General features: G+C 49.9%; 1 protein-coding gene across 8 annotated transcripts in view; it reads left to right on the forward strand.

The window, feature by feature from the left end:
- AUTS2 (activator of transcription and developmental regulator AUTS2) overlaps window positions 1-16,526 on the forward strand; it is a 675,677-nt gene that overhangs the window by 596,590 nt on the left and 62,561 nt on the right. The window contains exon 1 of one of the 8 annotated variants that reach the window (XM_077312662.1): window positions 12,616-15,028. The exons of the other annotated variants lie outside the window; for them this stretch is intronic. Within the exon in view, the coding sequence (XP_077168777.1) occupies window positions 14,960-15,028 (69 nt within the window). The 5' untranslated portion in view covers window positions 12,616-14,959. Of the gene's footprint in view, window positions 1-12,615; window positions 15,029-16,526 lie in introns of those variants that run through there. 8 annotated transcript variants of the gene reach the window in all.

Here is a 16,526-nt window from a genome sequence, read left to right on the forward strand (position 1 = left end):
GGCCAATTCACACAACTTTCTTTTTTAAAGGCAGGAATTGGCTTTTCGAGGTGGATTTGAATGTGCAGAAGATCTCTGCTCTTTGATGAGCACTGATTGTAAAAACGGGAATGTATCATGGCAGAGTTTATAGCTAGTGATGCTGATCACATCGGAGGCGGGAGGGCTCGAAATGGGAAAATACTTGGCACGGTTTGTTCCGAGCCATCTAACTTCGGACCTGCTTTCTTACATCATGAACCTTAAGACATCAGCGTGGGGTTATGGGTAGACGAACTAGGATCAAGGAGGTAAAGGTAAAGGTAAAGGTATCCCCTGTGCAAGCACCGAGTCATGTCTGACCCTTGGGGTGACGCCCTCTAGCGTTTTCATGGCAGACTCAATACGGGGTGGTTTGCCAGTGCCTTCCCCAGTCATTACCGTTTACCCCCCAGCAAGCTGGGTACTCATTTTACCGACCTCGGAAGGATGGAAGGCTGAGTCAACCTTGAGCCGGCTGCTGGGATTGAACTCCCAGCCTCATGGGCAAAGCTTTCAGACGGCTGCCTTACCACTCTGTGCCACAAGAGGCACAAGAGGATCAAGGAGACCCAGGTTCAAAACCCCAATCTGCCCTGGGCCATTGGGTGACCTTAGGCTGGTCACAGTTCTGTTAGAGCTGTTCTCACAGAGCAGTTCTGTTAGAACTGTCTTAGCCCCACCCACCTCCCAATAAACTCATCAGCTTAGCCATTTTACAGAGTTCTCTCAGTTTTTCAAGCCAGTCTGTCACCTTGGATTGCTCCATGCGCTTCCAGTACAGAGCAATAGCAGTTCTTGCTGCTGTGATTGCATAAGAAAATAATTATTTAGCATTACAGGGAAGATTCTCTGGCATAAAAGGTAAAGGTAAAGGTATCCCCTGTGCAAGCACCGAGTCATGTCTGACCCTTGGGGTGACGCCCTCTAGCGTTTTCATGGCAGACTCAATACGGGGTGGTTTGCCAGTGCCTTCCCCAGTCATTACCGCTTACCCCCCAGCAAGCTGGGTACTCATTTTACCGACCTCGGAAGGATGGAAGGCTGAGTCAACCTTGAGCCGGCTGCTGGGATTGAACTCCCAGCCTTATGGGCAAAGCTTTCAGACGGCTGCCTTACCACTCTGTGCCACAAGAGGCACAAGAGGATCAAGGAGACCCAGGTTCAAAACCCCAATCTGCCCTGGGCCATTGGGTGACCTTAGGCTGGTCACAGTTCTGTTAGAGCTGTTCTCACAGAGCAGTTCTGTTAGAACTGTCTTAGCCCCACCCACCTCCCAATAAACTCATCAGCTTAGCCATTTTACAGAGTTCTCTCAGTTTTTCAAGCCAGTCTGTCACCTTGGATTGCTCCATGCGCTTCCAGTACAGAGCAATAGCAGTTCTTGCTGCTGTGATTGCATAAGAAAATAATTATTTAGCATTACAGGGAAGATTCTCTGGCATAAAAGGTAAAGGTAAAGGTATCCCCTGTGCAAGCACCGAGTCATGTCTGACCCTTGGGGTGACGCCCTCTAGCGTTTTCATGGCAGACTCAATACGGGGTGGTTTGCCAGTGCCTTCCCCAGTCATTACCGTTTACCCCCCCAGCAAGCTGGGTACTCATTTCACCGACCTCGGAAGGATGGAAGGTTGAGTCAACCTTGAGCCGGCTGCTGGGATCGAACTCCCAGCCTCATGGACAAAGCTTTCAGATGGCTGCCTTACCACTCGCGCCACAAGAGGCTCTTCCTCTGGCATAAAACAACAACATATATTCAGAGTTCATAGGAAACTTAATATTCAGCATTTTCTCTATTACACCATGAATTTTAATCCAAAATTTTCTAACTTTCTTACAATGGCCACCCCTGCTTTAGAAGAATTCAACCAAGGAAGGAGTGAGAGCCTGATGGAGATTTCCACAATGATGTACTGCATGGAGAGAGTGGCTAGAAAGACCTCTCATGCCATGCAGATCACTTGGTGAAATGGCTCAGTGCAAGATTCCAGATGGACCAAAGAAAGTCCTTCACACAAAGGCAAAGGGACTCAGGGAATCGGCAGCCTGAACAAGAAGCCAAAGGGATGCCGATCCTCCAAAGGCAGGAGGAGACTATCATTCTTAGAAGCATCTGGTTGTCCATGACAGGAATAGGGTGCTGCCCCCAGAATGATCGGATGGAGACATTTGATAGAAATTACAACTTTTTTATTCTGCTGTCAAGTCACAGGGCATCCTCGTGGAGTTTTCAAGGAAAGGAACATGCAGAGGTGGTTTGCCATTAACTTTCTCCATATCACAGCCCTGGACATCCTTGGTAGTCTCCCACCCAACTACTAACTCTGCTTAGTTTCTGAGGCCTGACAAGATCCGATTAACCTGGGCAATCAAGCTCAGGACCTAGAAATTGCAACTTATCCTTTTTTAAAAGTCCTTCTGTGAATCTGTCAAGGGTCTGTGGTCCTCTGAGACCAGGAATGCGCTGCCACAGGAAGTGGTGGCAGCCAGAAGCTTAGACTGCTTCAAGAGGGGATGGGATAAACATCTGGAGCAGAGGTCTATCAGTGGCTTTTAGCCACAAAGTATGAATGGAACACTGTGTTTGGGGCAGTCATGCTCTGTGTTTTTGGGGCTTGGGGGGCAACAGTGGGAGGGCTGCTGGAATCCTGGCCCTGCTGGTTGGCCTGATCCAGCATGGCTTCTCTTCTATTCTTATGGCCTTGCTGGTGGATTTCCTGATGGCCCCTGGCTTTTGGCCACTGTGTGACACAGACTGTTGGATTGGGTGGGCCACTGGCCGGATCCAACATGGCTTCTCTTATGTCCTTATGGCCCTGCTGGTGGACCTCCTGATGGCCCCTGGGTTTTGGCCACTGTGTGACACAGACTGTTGGACTGGGTGGGCCACTGGCCTGATCCAACACAGCTTTTCGTATGTTCTTATTCAGCCAAGTCTTTTAGGAGTCGGCCTGCGGTGCGGTGGTTTTTCTGACGTGCCTTTTCTTTGTTTTGACACACCAAAGCTACTTTGAGCAGGGACTGTCCTGTTGAGGAGAAGCAGGGAAGCCTGCTTCTTCGAAGTTCTCTATGAAGTGCAATTAGAACCAGACCAAAACTTCCACCTAAAGAAGCAAAATAACCGTCTCCCGGCAGACGGACAGTCTGGGGCGGCTTTGAAGCCTGCGGCCATTTTGTTTGCCTCCCGTTCCACCCCCTGCTTCAAGAGGCTTTAATCAGGGATCTTTGCTTTTGCTGCAAGAGGAGGGGAAAATCCTGACACAGTGGGTGAAGTTGCGCTCCAGAGAGACAGCAGGACGGCTTTGGTTGGATTTCTATCGCCCCAGACCCTTTTGTTTCTTTGTGTGTTCCTAAACCCCCATTGTTTGAACTTTAAAGGCTGAAGCAGGGGGGCAGGAAAAAAAAGGAGAGAGAAAGAGAGAGAGAGAGAAAATATTCCTTTCAAGGTGGAAATATTATTTGGGGGGGGGGGATGTTTTGGGTCATGAGTGACTCTGGGCAACCTCCCTGCCATGTTCAAGCAAGAAATGAAATCTTTCATCTGAAACGCTCCGCAAAAAAAAGTCAACGTAGCCAGCTTTGTATATGGGCTGCTTGTCTCAGTGCTTTTCATTCTCAAAAGGTCCTGTGGTGTTTGGTGTAGGGTTTTTTCCCTTCCCTCCCCACCCCCCTTCAAAAGGAGCATGGTCAAATTAAACGTTTAGCTCCGAGTTTTAGGGTCTTGGAGGATCAAGGTCTTTTTCTACGTGTGGAGTCATTGTTAACACCACAGTCCCTTATTAGCCACGGACAGGTGAACGCTCCTCGGTTCCAGCGGAATTTGAGCGCCAATGGTGAACGGACCCCGCAAAACCCTTGATAAAAGGCTTGCGCGATACTGCTGAAAGCTGTGGCGCAAATGTTTTGGGAGAACAACACACTCAATTACGGACCTTTCGTGTCCACCTAAGAACTGTTTATGCGCCGTAAAAGGGGGAGGGACACGGGTTGGAAGATCCCAGGCAATATTTATACGCTTAACCAGCCAAGCATTCCGTTGATTTGGGTTTCCTGCTAGAATCACTCCTGAGTCATTGAACAATGCGCATGGCCATGCAGGCACCTTTGAAGGAGAAGTGGAAGGGTTTGAAGAGTTCCCGGATCTCATGAAGGAATGGATATGGGATTGGGAAATTCCTGGAGGTTGGGGGGGGGGTGAAGCCCGGAGAGGGCAGAGTTTTGTAAGGAGCCAGTTTGGTGTAGCAGTTCGGAGGGCAGACTTCTAATCTGGCAAGCTGGGTTTGATTTCACGTTCCCCCACATGCAACGAGCTGGGTGACCTTGGGCTCGCCACAGCACTGACAAAGCTGTTCTGACCAAGCAGTAATATCTCAGCTTCAACTACTTCACAGGGTGTCTGTTGTGGGGAGAGGAAAGGCAATTGTAAGCCACTTTGAGACTCCTTCAGGTAGAGAAAAGCAGCATATAAGAACCAACTCTTCTTCTTCTTCTTCAGTAATATCTGGGCTCTCTCAGCCTCAACTACTTCACAGGGTGTCTGTTGTGAGGAGAGGAAAGGGAAGGTGACTGTAAACCGCTTTGAGACTCCTTCCGGTAGAGAAAAGCGGCATAGAAGAACCAACTCTTCTTCTTCTTCTTCTTTTTCTTCTTGTAAGGAGATGGACCTCAGCAGAATACAATGCCCCTGTGAACACCCTCCAAAGTCCCACTATACGAATATGAAAATATCATGTGCAGCAAGACCACACAATGAAAATATGTTATCCGCACAATTATTATAATAACAGTGTGAAGCAACACGCTGATACATATCGTACAATAAGATTGCTCTGTCCTGTATCATAAGACACCGCCACAGTGCAGCATACAATAATTCTGAAACTCCTGAAGATGCTTTTGAAGAATGACAGCCTTGATTGCATGGGCCCGTGTGACTTGCAACCTCCGCCATTTTGTGATTTTTTTCCTACTCTCATTGCAGCAATTTTGTAGCATCTTATACATTTTCTCAACACCCCCCAGATGCCTGTGAATATGACAAAGTTGGGGACCTCTGGCAGTGTGACCAAAGATGGCATTTATGGAAATGGGTCACTCTGACCTTTTCTGCACAGGTGGAAAAGGCTAGGCCGGCACTCATACGGCTTCCATATGATGTCGGTGCTGTCCCCTGGACTGCTTCAGGCTCTCCATTGCCCCGTGGATATTTCCCTGTTCCCTTTTTCACCATGGGCACCAATGGGGCCTATCCCAGAAGAGGCCCGTGTGGAAGCAGAAGAGTTGGGCCTTCCAGGCCCAGCTCTTCCCTTCCCTACGGTGTCCCAGAAGGGACCAAAAATGCCCCAGTTGGCTGCTTCATGGCAGTGCAGAAAAGGTCTCTCAGAAGCTACGATGTTAGCTGCCTGAGAACCTTGCTTTGTTTATGAATGCACTATAAAGACCACAGGGATGGCAACTTCCACTTCTCTTCCCCCATAATGTGTCGGGAGGAACAAGAAAAGTGGTGCTTGGCCTTCCAATTACCACCTCTCGGCCACAAATGAAAACAAAGGAAGCTTTTGAACGAAGAACACAATACGGTTGCACATCTCTAATCAACTCTGCCATTGAAATCAATGGGACCTCAAAGTCCTTAATTCAGGCTGGATCGCCTTGCTGCTCTTAGAAGTCATGCTAAGAGGCCTTTTCATCTCTCCTAATCGACTGGCGGACTACTTAGAGAGAGGCGCAAGAGCCCACAGACTACTTTATCTGGCTACGCAGAAGGCAAACTTTAATTGTTCCCATCTTTCCTCTTGCAAGTATTGATTAAGGGCATGTATTAAGGAAAGAGCTTGCCCTGCTCTGTTGTGCCCCATCAAACAAGTGCTTTGTGGTTGTATTACATGGGAAATTGCATTGCTTGACAGCACCCCGCCGCACCTCTTGGCACTTCCTGTTCTTTTAATTTCCTCCTTGGTGCTTGAATGTTCAGAAGGACAGAAAGGGCAAGACGTCTGAATAGGGCAGGGGTAGTCAAACTGCGGCCCTCCAGATGTCCATGGACTACAATTCCCAGGAGCCCCCTGCCAGCATTCGCTGGCAGGGGGCTCCTGGGAATTGTAGTCCATGGACATCTGGAGGGCCGCAGTTTGACTACCCCTGGAATAGGGTCTGAAGCAGCGAGAAGATCAGGGGAAAACACGAAGTAATGGCGTTGCATGACACTACACAGCAATGTCTTTCCTGTCCAAAGACGTTGACGCGACCCCATTGCATGACGCTGTAGGAATGCCCCCAATCTCTATGGTTTTTACCATAGAGTTTGAAAGGCTGGCTAGAGTGTGAAGTGACATTAGTGATGCCTCTTCTGGTTTTTCTGCCCTGGTTGGGAAATTACTGGCGACTTTGGAAACTCAGTCCATAACCTTGGGCCTGCTCCTCTCTCTCAGCCTAACCTCCATCCCAGCGCTATAGTGAGGCTAAAATGGAGAAGGGGACAACACTGTCTGCCTCCTAAATTTTCTAAGGGGAGGGTCTAATAAAAGAAGAAGAGTGTGAGGGAGGTGAGGCTGAGAGAGCTTCTGACAGGACTGCTCAGTCAGAACAGCACTATCAGGGCTGTGACTAGCCCAAGGTCACCCAGCTGGCTGCATGTGGAGGAACAGGACCCGGCTTGCCAGAGCAGAATATGCTGCTCTTAACTACTACACCTGGTATGACAGAAACAACAAGCCAGAATCAACGTTGGAGGCCCATAGTTAAGGCCCATTTGGATTTGAATAGTTCTCACCATGTGAGGAAACGGGTGGCAAGGGGGAGGGACATTCCAGGATCCATGAATGTTCTCCTCAACTCCTCTTTATGAGCGCCAGCATGATGTAGCTGCTAAAGAGCGGCAAATCTATTATTAGGTTTCTAAACTGCCTTTCTCCCACTGGAGAACCGGGTTTGATTCCTCACTCCTCCGCATGCAGCCAGCTGGGTGACCTGGGGCTAGTCACAGTTCTCTCAGGGCTTTTCTTGCAGAGCAGTTCTCTCAGAGCTTTCCGATCCCCACCTTCCTCAAAGGGTGTCTGTTGTGGAGAGAGAAAGGGAAAGGGGTTTGCAAGCTGCTTTAGGACTCCTTCGGGTAGTGAAAAGCAGGATATTAAAAAACCCAACTCTTCTTCTCATAAATACTGGGAATCTCGAGTCTCTGATACAACAGTTTGTATCTGTGAGCGGACTGCCCACGGCTGTATATGCTGTATACACTGCCGGACGCTGCCTGCCTCTTCCTTTCTTGTTCCTTTCATTTTGACAAATCTCTCTCTCTCTCTCTCTCTCTCTCTCTCTCTCTCTCTCTCTCTCTCTCTCTCTCTCCCTCCCTCCCTCCCTCCCTCCCTCATCCTCTCTTTCCCTCCCCCTCCTTCCTAGGGGCAATGAGTGACAGATTAATATATGTCTCACTACGTGTCTTCGAAATCAAAAGGAAGGTGCTGTCAGAATTACTTGTCAGAAAATGAGATTAGGTGCACTTGTCATTTCAGAGATAAGGTTGCATTTAATGAGCGCAAAAAGCCTTCTTGTGAGAAGGGGGAGGGGGGAGGAAAGGGGGGGGAGAGTGATTCCCCCCCCCCTCCATGTCAGCTGAGTGCTTTATCATACATATCCTGATACTGTAGCACGCTGTCAAGGCTGTGATAATGGTTTCCCGGTTGGCAGCCCTTCTTCAGCATCAAAAACTAGGATTTGTTACCTGGTTTTAAACTCATCTTGGATGTCAAAACCTGCTATCCCTTAAGGGGACGAGGAAAGGGGGGGAGGGGTGGCCACGAGGATGCAGGGGTAGGTGCCTTAAAAAAAAACAATAAAGGGCTGTGAGGACATAAATAGCGAGGTGCTTTGACGTAGACCCGCTTTTCTCGGCAAATGATAAATAAATTCCGCAGCGGGGCTGCGGTGAAATATGGAGCTTGTCTAACAAGTGAAGGATAACTAATGAGAAACAGAGCCGGATCCCATTGAAACCAATTGTGGGGTTGTGGAAAAAAATATTTATCAAGTGCTCATTTCCTTCGACCGCTCTCCCCCCCCCCTCCCTCCTCACTGGTCTTTTGCCAGTTATCTAAGAGAGCTGTAATCAGAACGCCGTTTGATGTGGGACCGCAGATTCATTCCATTGCCAGAGCAAGCTTTGCATGGCTGTGGAGCGTTCCAGTCAGAAACCTGAAGGTTGAGCCACAAAGGTGTCTTAAAATACAAATATTGATTATTAAGTGCACATAAAGCAGGTTAAAAACAGCACTGAAACGGACGAATCACAGTCCGCACGGGCAGTCCCAGTGGTTGCACATGGTATGGCCATAGACCAAATGCATTTTAACCCAGAGGGTCTTCATCCGTGGTCAAATGAACTATATGTAGAAGAAGAAGAAGAAGAAGAGTTGGTTCTTATATGCCGCTTTTCTCTACCCGAAGGAGGCTCAAAGCAGCTTACAGTCGCCTTCCCTATCCTCTCCCCACAACAGACACCCTGTGAGGTGGGTGAGGCTGAGAGAGCCCTGATATTCCTGCTCGGTCAGAACAGCTTTATCAGTGCTGTGGCGAGCCCAAGGTCACCCAACTGGCTGCATGTGGGGGAGCGCAGAATCAAACCCGGAATGCCAGATTAGAAGTCCGCACTCCTAACCACTACACCAAACTCAGTATAAGTATAAGAAGAAGACCTGGTTTGGGGCGTCAGAATCATACAACATGGTGCTCCCAACTATCTGTAACCATTAGCATTATAATAAAGACGGTAAGGGTTCCTAGGAGGAGTTGGGCCTCACCGTTTACTGGCCATTCAGGTCGCCTATATGCCTCCTGGCTGTGTGCTCCTCCAGCCTGATTGGCTGTCTGCCCAGTGGCTGTCCAATCCCACCCCTGTTTCCTCACAGTTCTTTCACCTCACAGTTCTTTCAGTTTGTTGGAGTCACGTGCCTTTCCAAGCTGGACGACTCTCCTCCACTCTAGCACCCGTTGTATTCCTGGGTACAACGGGCTTTGCCCCTAGTATGTAAATGAAAAGAAAGTGACTTGTTTTCATAAGTTGGGTTTTTATTCCCTTTTCGTTTCATTCCAGGCCATGTGTAACTTTGGGAACTAATTGAAAATGTCTTATTTTACGTCCGATCATTGGTCCACCCAAGCTGAGGCCTGGCTTCTTGGAAGGCTGATTCACATGTTCCAGTCTGTTGTGGGGAGAGGAAAGGGAAGGTGACTGTAAGCCACTTGGAGACTCCTTCAGGTAGAGAAAAGCAACATATAAATACCAACTCTTCTTCTTCTTCTTCTTCTTCTTCTTCTTCTCCTCCTCTCTGAAGAAAGGGAGGGACAAAAATATATCCCCAGGTGGACAGGTGAAGGATACACTAACAGACACATCTAACAGGATAACTTCTAAATACATTCAAAGGATTTTCCCCTCCTCTTTGCAACTTGACAAAACAGGAACACTTCCGTATCCAAGTATTAATGACAATCCAATACTTTTTTTTTCATTACTTTGGTTATTTTTTTTCTGCAGTCTTTGCAAAATGAAAAACACTTTGTAATCCTTCTCTTTTATCCAGAACAGATTGCCGTTTTAAGCCCAGGCCCATAAACTGCAGGTTCAAAGAATCCTAAAGTGAATTAGCATAAAACGCTGGAATTCTCATTTAGCCGAACAGCAAGGCAGTTGCTCTGCAAGCAATTTTATGAGAGTTTTATTTTGAGGGCTGGGGGGGGGGGCATGATTTCAAATGGAAACAAAGATGAAAAGAGCCGAGCGCTTGCAATTTCTCCGTTCTCACCAGGGGATCTTGCGTGGAGTTTCTTGGCATCCCGGTCTTTCCTGTTGTATCACACAGGGAGTTGGGATAAAAGCTGGGGCCGGGAATACCTGCCTTGCTGGGGGTGCTTTGTGGTCTAGCAAAGCATATAGAAACATCAAGCTGAATGGTTCCCTGAGGGTCATCTAGTCCAGCCCTCGGCATAATGCAGGATATTCACCCCCCCCCCCGGTGAATTCCACCCTTTATTCCAGGATTCCTGGTCTAATCCAGCCTGGTGGAAAATTCCTTCCTGACTCAGAGTGGTATTTGGCATTACCTCCGGTATATAAGGTCCCAGATATGCTGAAGGTCCCAAGTTTAATCCTCGGCATCGCTTATTTAAAAAATCCATCTTAGTAAAGTAGTAGTTAGAGTGCTAGACAGGCTCGGTGAGGCCCGAGTTCAAATCCCCACCCTCCTAGGGATGTTTTCTGCGTGGCATTGAGCAGGCTTTTCGATCCAACCATCTCACAGGGTGCTTGGAGGACGGATGGGATTAAACAGAAGAACTAAATAAATCCCAAATGAAGTTTGGAAAGGCCTCTGCTTTGCTTCTTGGGAAGCTGCAGGCAGCCTGAGCCAGGGAGAAGCCATGGCTGAGTGGTAGAGCATCTGCTATGCCTGCAGGAGGTCCCAGGTGCAGTCGCCAGGCACTGGGAAAGACCTGGAGACTTTGGGGGTGGAGCTGGGAGTGGGCGGGATTCGGGGCAGGGAGGATCTCAGTGGAATATAACACTATGGACTTCCCCATCCAAAGTGGCCGTTTTCTCCAGGGGAGCTGATCTCTGCAGTCTGGAGATGAGCTGGAATTCCAGAGGAGCCCCAGGAGAGGCACTACCAGTTAGAGAGGAATGTGATGGCCTTGACAGATAAATAGCCTGACTCTGTAGGAGTCAGAAGAAGGCAGCTTCATATGTTGCGAGTAAGTGACATGCAACAGATATGTAACAAGTCACTGAATGGGCATCATTATTTCCGCTCACCCGGTTTCATCGGCGCAGGGGACAAACAATGTTGAACATATTACCCCGTCTTTTACAAGCCATATTTGTTGGGGAGGAGCCGTAGCTTAAAATAGGTGCTCTGCATGCCGAAACAGCCCAGTTCAGTCCCAGCTATTTCCGTCTTTCCAGAATTCTCCCCGGCAACTAGCACTTAGAAGTCCCAAGGGAACGCTACTCCATCCCGAATTCTTCTTGCCCCGTTGATGCCATGCAAACTAGCTGCCCTTGCCTTCTCCGGTGCCAGAGAGTTCCGCAAGCTGTCAGACTGCCCCTGTCCATATTGCCCATCCTCTCCGTTTCATTGGACAGGATTTCACATTATGGGAGCGGGGGTGGGAAGAGAGAAAACAAGACTCTGTAGCAGGGGTAGTCAACCTGCGGCCCTCCAGATGTCCATGGACTACAATTCCCATGAGCCCCTGCCAGCGAATGCTGGCAGGGGCTCATGGGAATTGTAGTCCATGGACATCTGGAGGGCCGCAGGTTGACTACCCCTGCTCTATAGTCGTTTCTTTCAGGGTGCGGAACGGGAAGCCCTAAATCTGACGGGCGCTAAATGGCACTCCCCCCATGCTCAGAAGCCCTGCTCTCTTTCGCCTTTACAGCACACTGCCCGTTCTAGTATGCAGCGGCCAAGCAAACCAGCTCCCTACTGTAACCTTGGCCAGGGAAACGGTGCCTCTGAGCATGTGCAGAGGGCGCTTGCTTTAGCTGGAGTTCTCCGGGGAAAAGTTTCGGACGTGGAACGGCCTTCCTAGGGAGCCGCCTCTTCTTCTTTCTTCGCCTTCTTCTGTTCCGCGGCGGAGCCCCGCGGCCTTAGGGGCGGAGACGGCGGCTGGGGGAGGCGGAGCCGGCGGCAGGGCGGCGACGGAGGAGAAGCGCCGCCGACTCACTCTGGGAAAGCAGCCGGGCGCGACTGCGGAGTTGGCGGACGGACGGACGGCGTCGGCGTCTGTGCTGCGGGACCGGCGCTTTCCTCCGATGCGGGTTATCGCGGCCGCGGCGGGCCGTCGGGGCGCCTTCGTGTCGGGCCACTCTTGACTCGGGCCCTGGATTATGGGATCGCCTGGCCGCTCGAGCGCCTCGGTGCCAATGGAGGAATTCACTTGAATCCGGCTGCTTGGAGCACGGAGAGGCGCTTTGTGTGAGCTCGGAAGGTGGTCCAGCTGGAGGAGCCGAATCGCCCCCCCTCCCTTGCCCCGCGCGCCTCCCCTGGTCTCCGCTCCCCGCTCTTCCAGGAGGCGAAGCGAGACAGCCTCCCCGGGACCAGCCTCTTTGCCCGGGCGCCGGGAGCCTCTCCAAAAGCGCACGGTGCCAAACGGTTCCTTGCGCCCTGGGCGCACATGCTTCCCTTTGTCCTGCTGCCTGGGCGCTTTCCGCCCGCCCCTTGAGTCGCCGCCTCGGCCCCTTCTGCCTGTCCGCCTCCCGCCGTCGAAGGACCCGCGATCGCGCCTTCCCGCAGCCCCCCCCCCCCAGGAATGGCCGTGCGCTCCGGGGGTCCCGCTGGGAAGGACTCGCCCTTGGAAGGAAACGCTTGGATTTGCCTTGGGGAATAACCGCTTCCACCGCCCAGACGGAACACGGAGTTGGCCGGAGACTCTTTAAGCAGGGCCCCCCTCCCTTTCTTCCCCCCCCCCTCATGAACTTAGAGGCTGTCAATGGGGTTTAACCCTTGGGCGATCAGGTAATGGGGACTCTTACCTTCTGCCTCGGGGTCGGGGTGGGGGTGGGGGTGGAGGGCGCCCTAGCTGCCTGCTTTGCGTCGCTTTCGGTGCGTTGGTGATGCTCGGCTTGCACTTTTGTGGTCTCCGGTGCGCTGTGTGGCATGGGTAGGTGGTCTCTTAGTATGGAGTGGGGGCTTCGTATATTGGGGGACACTTCCCACCACCGCCGCCACCACCACCCTCCCACAAGTCTTGCTGGAGTTAACGGAGGGTGCCTTACCATTGCCTTAGAGACTTCATTCTTTGTTGGTGATCCAGCCCAAATGGTGGAAGCTGAAAGAGGGGAAATGGGGAGGGCTAGGTCCAAACAACCTTGGAAAGGCTCCTCGCCCAATCCGGTCGGGTTGGTGACTCTTTTGATTTGATGTTGTTTTAAATTGGCCTCTCTGTGTGACCCACCCACAGATACCTTTTTGTTGCCTGAAGCTTCAGGCTCGGATTCACAAAAGCTTACATGGGGATAAAGGCGTTGTTAGTCATGAAGGGGCCGAGAAGGAACTCACAGGCTGCTTCTGATTTAAGCCTCCTGGATTGAAAATCTCCCCGATGGTTTTGTTTGGTCGGCCTGCTCCTAAAGGAAATGAAACCGGGAATGAGGAATCCACCGTTCCTCTTGGAGAAATGCTTTGTGGTTGCTGCCTGTTGTGAACCAGGGGGGAAGTGTTCCATGTGCAGAGTTCCACCATTCGATCCCTGGCTTATTTTGTGCTCCCAGATAATGCAGGCCGATTGCCGTAGAATTGGCCCCGTTCCATTGTGACTATATCGGGGAACCTGGATTCTGACATCTAGAAACCCTGAGAGTGTACCATATTCAGGTGTGTCCATGCGCAGTGGGCTCGGGGCTCCGTTGACTTCTCAGTGGCTCGGTGGTGTGTTTGTTTCAGGCTACAGTGGTCTTATCTGTGTGTCTTTGCTATGTGCCTTCCATTCAAAGTTGCCCCCTAAACATAGCTGGGCTCAAGTTGATCCACTGTGGCTCAACTGCAGATGTCCTTCTGCTCTTACTACCTGGACTTGGTGGGAGAAAGTGTGAAGTGAGAAAAAAACAATCCCCCCCCCACTTTCCAGAGGTTTCTGTAGCCACCAAGTAACCCCATACACACGGGATTTCAGAATAGAGTTTCCACAGCGCACAGAATGCAGCCTTCAGACTGGCTTGAGTTGCCTGCAGGGAAAATATTCCCTTTCCTCTTTAGCGCCTCTTCCCCCCAGCAACTGTTTGGAGAGAGAGGAAAAGAATCTGGCAGGGGTAAGACCCAGGTGAAAATGTGATGCTTAGCTTTTGTCTGGCCAACTGGAGGTAAAAGCATACTTGTACACAAGATCTGTGGCGTTTTGTGCAATTGGTAGTTTTTAAGAGAGGTCGAGGAGATCCAAGGAGGTTGTAGTTGGCGGTGGTGGTGCTGACATGCCCATCCCAGGCCCACGATGCTCTCCCGCCCAGAAATAAATTTTTCTAACCCGCCCTTCCCATAAGGCTCAGGGCGGCTAAAATACATTAAATGTTACAATTATAATTTACATCAAAACAGGTCAAAATCTAACCCGTCTGCCAATTAGTTAAATATTAAATATCGAGGAGGGTGTCCTTTTGGGGGCAGATGTGTTCTGATGTGCCCCCAGATGCTGGCAGCCTCTTTTGGGAACCACCAAGGAAATGTCCATATACAGACAGGTTCATATTCCTTCTTGAAATCAACAAGGAAAGGCCAGCTCCTGCCTGCTCTCTCTCAGAAGAGCATAGTTGCCTCCAGGGTGGGAAGAAAGAGGGAAAGCAGATGGGTTGCCCCCCCACCCCCTCTCCACCGCTGCCCCCACTGGGCATGCATGGGATAAGAGACAAGAGATTCTCTTTGCACTCTGTTAATAAGTTGCAGTGCCTGCGAGTCTTTTGTGTGTGTGTCTTCTGGTGCGTGCCTCTTTGATACAAAACAGCCTCTCAGATCCGAATTCTGGCAGGGGCGATTCCCCTCCCCTGCCCCCACTCCACCCCGGCCCACTTAGGCGGAAGGTGGCGGCAGGCAGGATACTGCTTTCACACACAGGGAAAAAAAAGTCTTTCATGTCGGAGCTGATGTTTTTGCAAGTGCTTGGCCCCAGCACATGCCAAGAATGCAGAAGCGCCAAGCCTTTCTGTCTGGACAGGAAATATTTTGAGTAATACATCCCCCAGTATGGCAATAAATTCCTTGATGGGAGAGAGAGAGAGAGCAAGAGAGAGAGAACAGATTCTTTTTTTTTTTTGCCTCGAGGTCTGCTGACTTCTAGCATTCAAATCCAAGGGGACCAAGCTGGGCTTGGGAGCTGAAAGGTTTGAAGAACAAGATGGGGGAAAGAGTCGAGGTGGTGGTGGTAATGGCTAGCACCCCTTCCCTAGACAGCAGACCTGATGGGGCTTAGACCGAAGGCGCTCTTTATCTGTCCGGAGGTGTGCACATGGAAGATGGAGGCCGATAAGGTATTTTCGCTTGCAGAGACCCTGGGGAGCGTCGGGGAAAGTCCGTTGGCAAGCGCACACTACGCTTTTTGTTCCGTTGGCTTTTAAGGAAGGATTTGAGAAGTGACGGAAGAGAAAGGGGGAGAGAGAGCATTTGTACTTTTAATGGTTGCAAAGACCTACAGATCACCAAGAAATCCCCCACAGGTGCCGAATCCATGAGTGAGAGGGGAAATGATAATATCTCTGCGGCTAGAAGAATCCCAGAGATGAAATCTGGCTGCTCTCCATATGTTCTGGTTCTGGAGATTACCAATGGTTTTATTACAAAAAGCCTTTTCTCTGAAGTACTTCATGGAGAGTCTTCCTTCTGTCTGATCTTTTAAAAGAGGGTATAATGGAAGGACCCTTGCCTTGATTTCCCTGGTTGCTCCTAGCCTAAGAAGAGAGGAAATGGTTAGGATTAGAGGACAGGCATCGCTCTTTGACTGAAGGAGGAAGTGGCCCATTTGTTTTTTTTGGGGGGGAACCCAGGGCTTTGGTATTTATTTGGACAAACAATTAAGGTAGGCCGAACCAGTGTCGGTTCTTTTGGCCATCCCAGAATGGTTTTCTTGGGAAGCTGGTCAACGCTAGAGCGTTGAATCGGATCTTTGGTGGCACCCATGCTCTGCGTCCATGCGCCGATTTGAAAATGTCCTGAGCACCTTTGCGTAGTTATGTGTTTCTGTAATATTTTTCCTCTGCTACTGTAAGAGCCGTGATGGAAACGTCTCTTTCTGTCTCCGTTAAAAAGAGTTTGAGTAGCTACGTGGATTTAAGCCAGAAGGTGTCTCTTCAAACCAGTTCAGGGTTTAATAATTATTTTTATGTGTGTATGTGGTGGGGGAGGGAACACACCCGTCAACCTGATTGAGTCTTTGGGGAGAACTTTGAATTTCCACAGCTGAGAAAAAACAGCTCCTTTTTGCACCGCAAGTCAGGTTGAATGGCAAGGTTGTGAAAGCGAGGAGAAAGCTTTCAAATTGGGTGGAAGGATACAGCTGACCTGTTCTTCAAAGCGCAAACCCCTTTGACCCCTCTAGTTTATTCTTTTCGGCTTCTTGGCTTCTCGGTTCCATTTTTTGTTTCTTTTACAGCTTTATCGGGTTAGGAATCAAGCATTCACAAGGCTTTGTTTTGGGAGGGGGGGTAGTATTTTCACAGGGATTTACCTCAGTGCAGGTGGTGCTAATCTGCCCAAATCCATTTATAAGTCTGAGAATTGAAGCCCTTTTAAAATCGAATGAAGATTTAAGAGGGCCATCCCCAACTTCCATAAACCATGTATAAATCTTAGTGCTTAAAATGATGTTAGTCTGTCTACATTGAACAGGGCAGAAGTCCCATGGTGGGAATGGACATTTATTTCAAAGTGAACCGGTTGAATTGGACCGTTTGATATAATTTTTTCAAACTGCTGGTTGGCTGGATATTAACTGATTTAGACATGTGCTCGTGTGTGCTTGTATGTATGTAT

This window comes from Paroedura picta, chromosome 15 (genome assembly GCF_049243985.1).
Source record: "Paroedura picta isolate Pp20150507F chromosome 15, Ppicta_v3.0, whole genome shotgun sequence".
Taxonomy (NCBI): Eukaryota; Metazoa; Chordata; class Lepidosauria; order Squamata; family Gekkonidae; genus Paroedura; species Paroedura picta.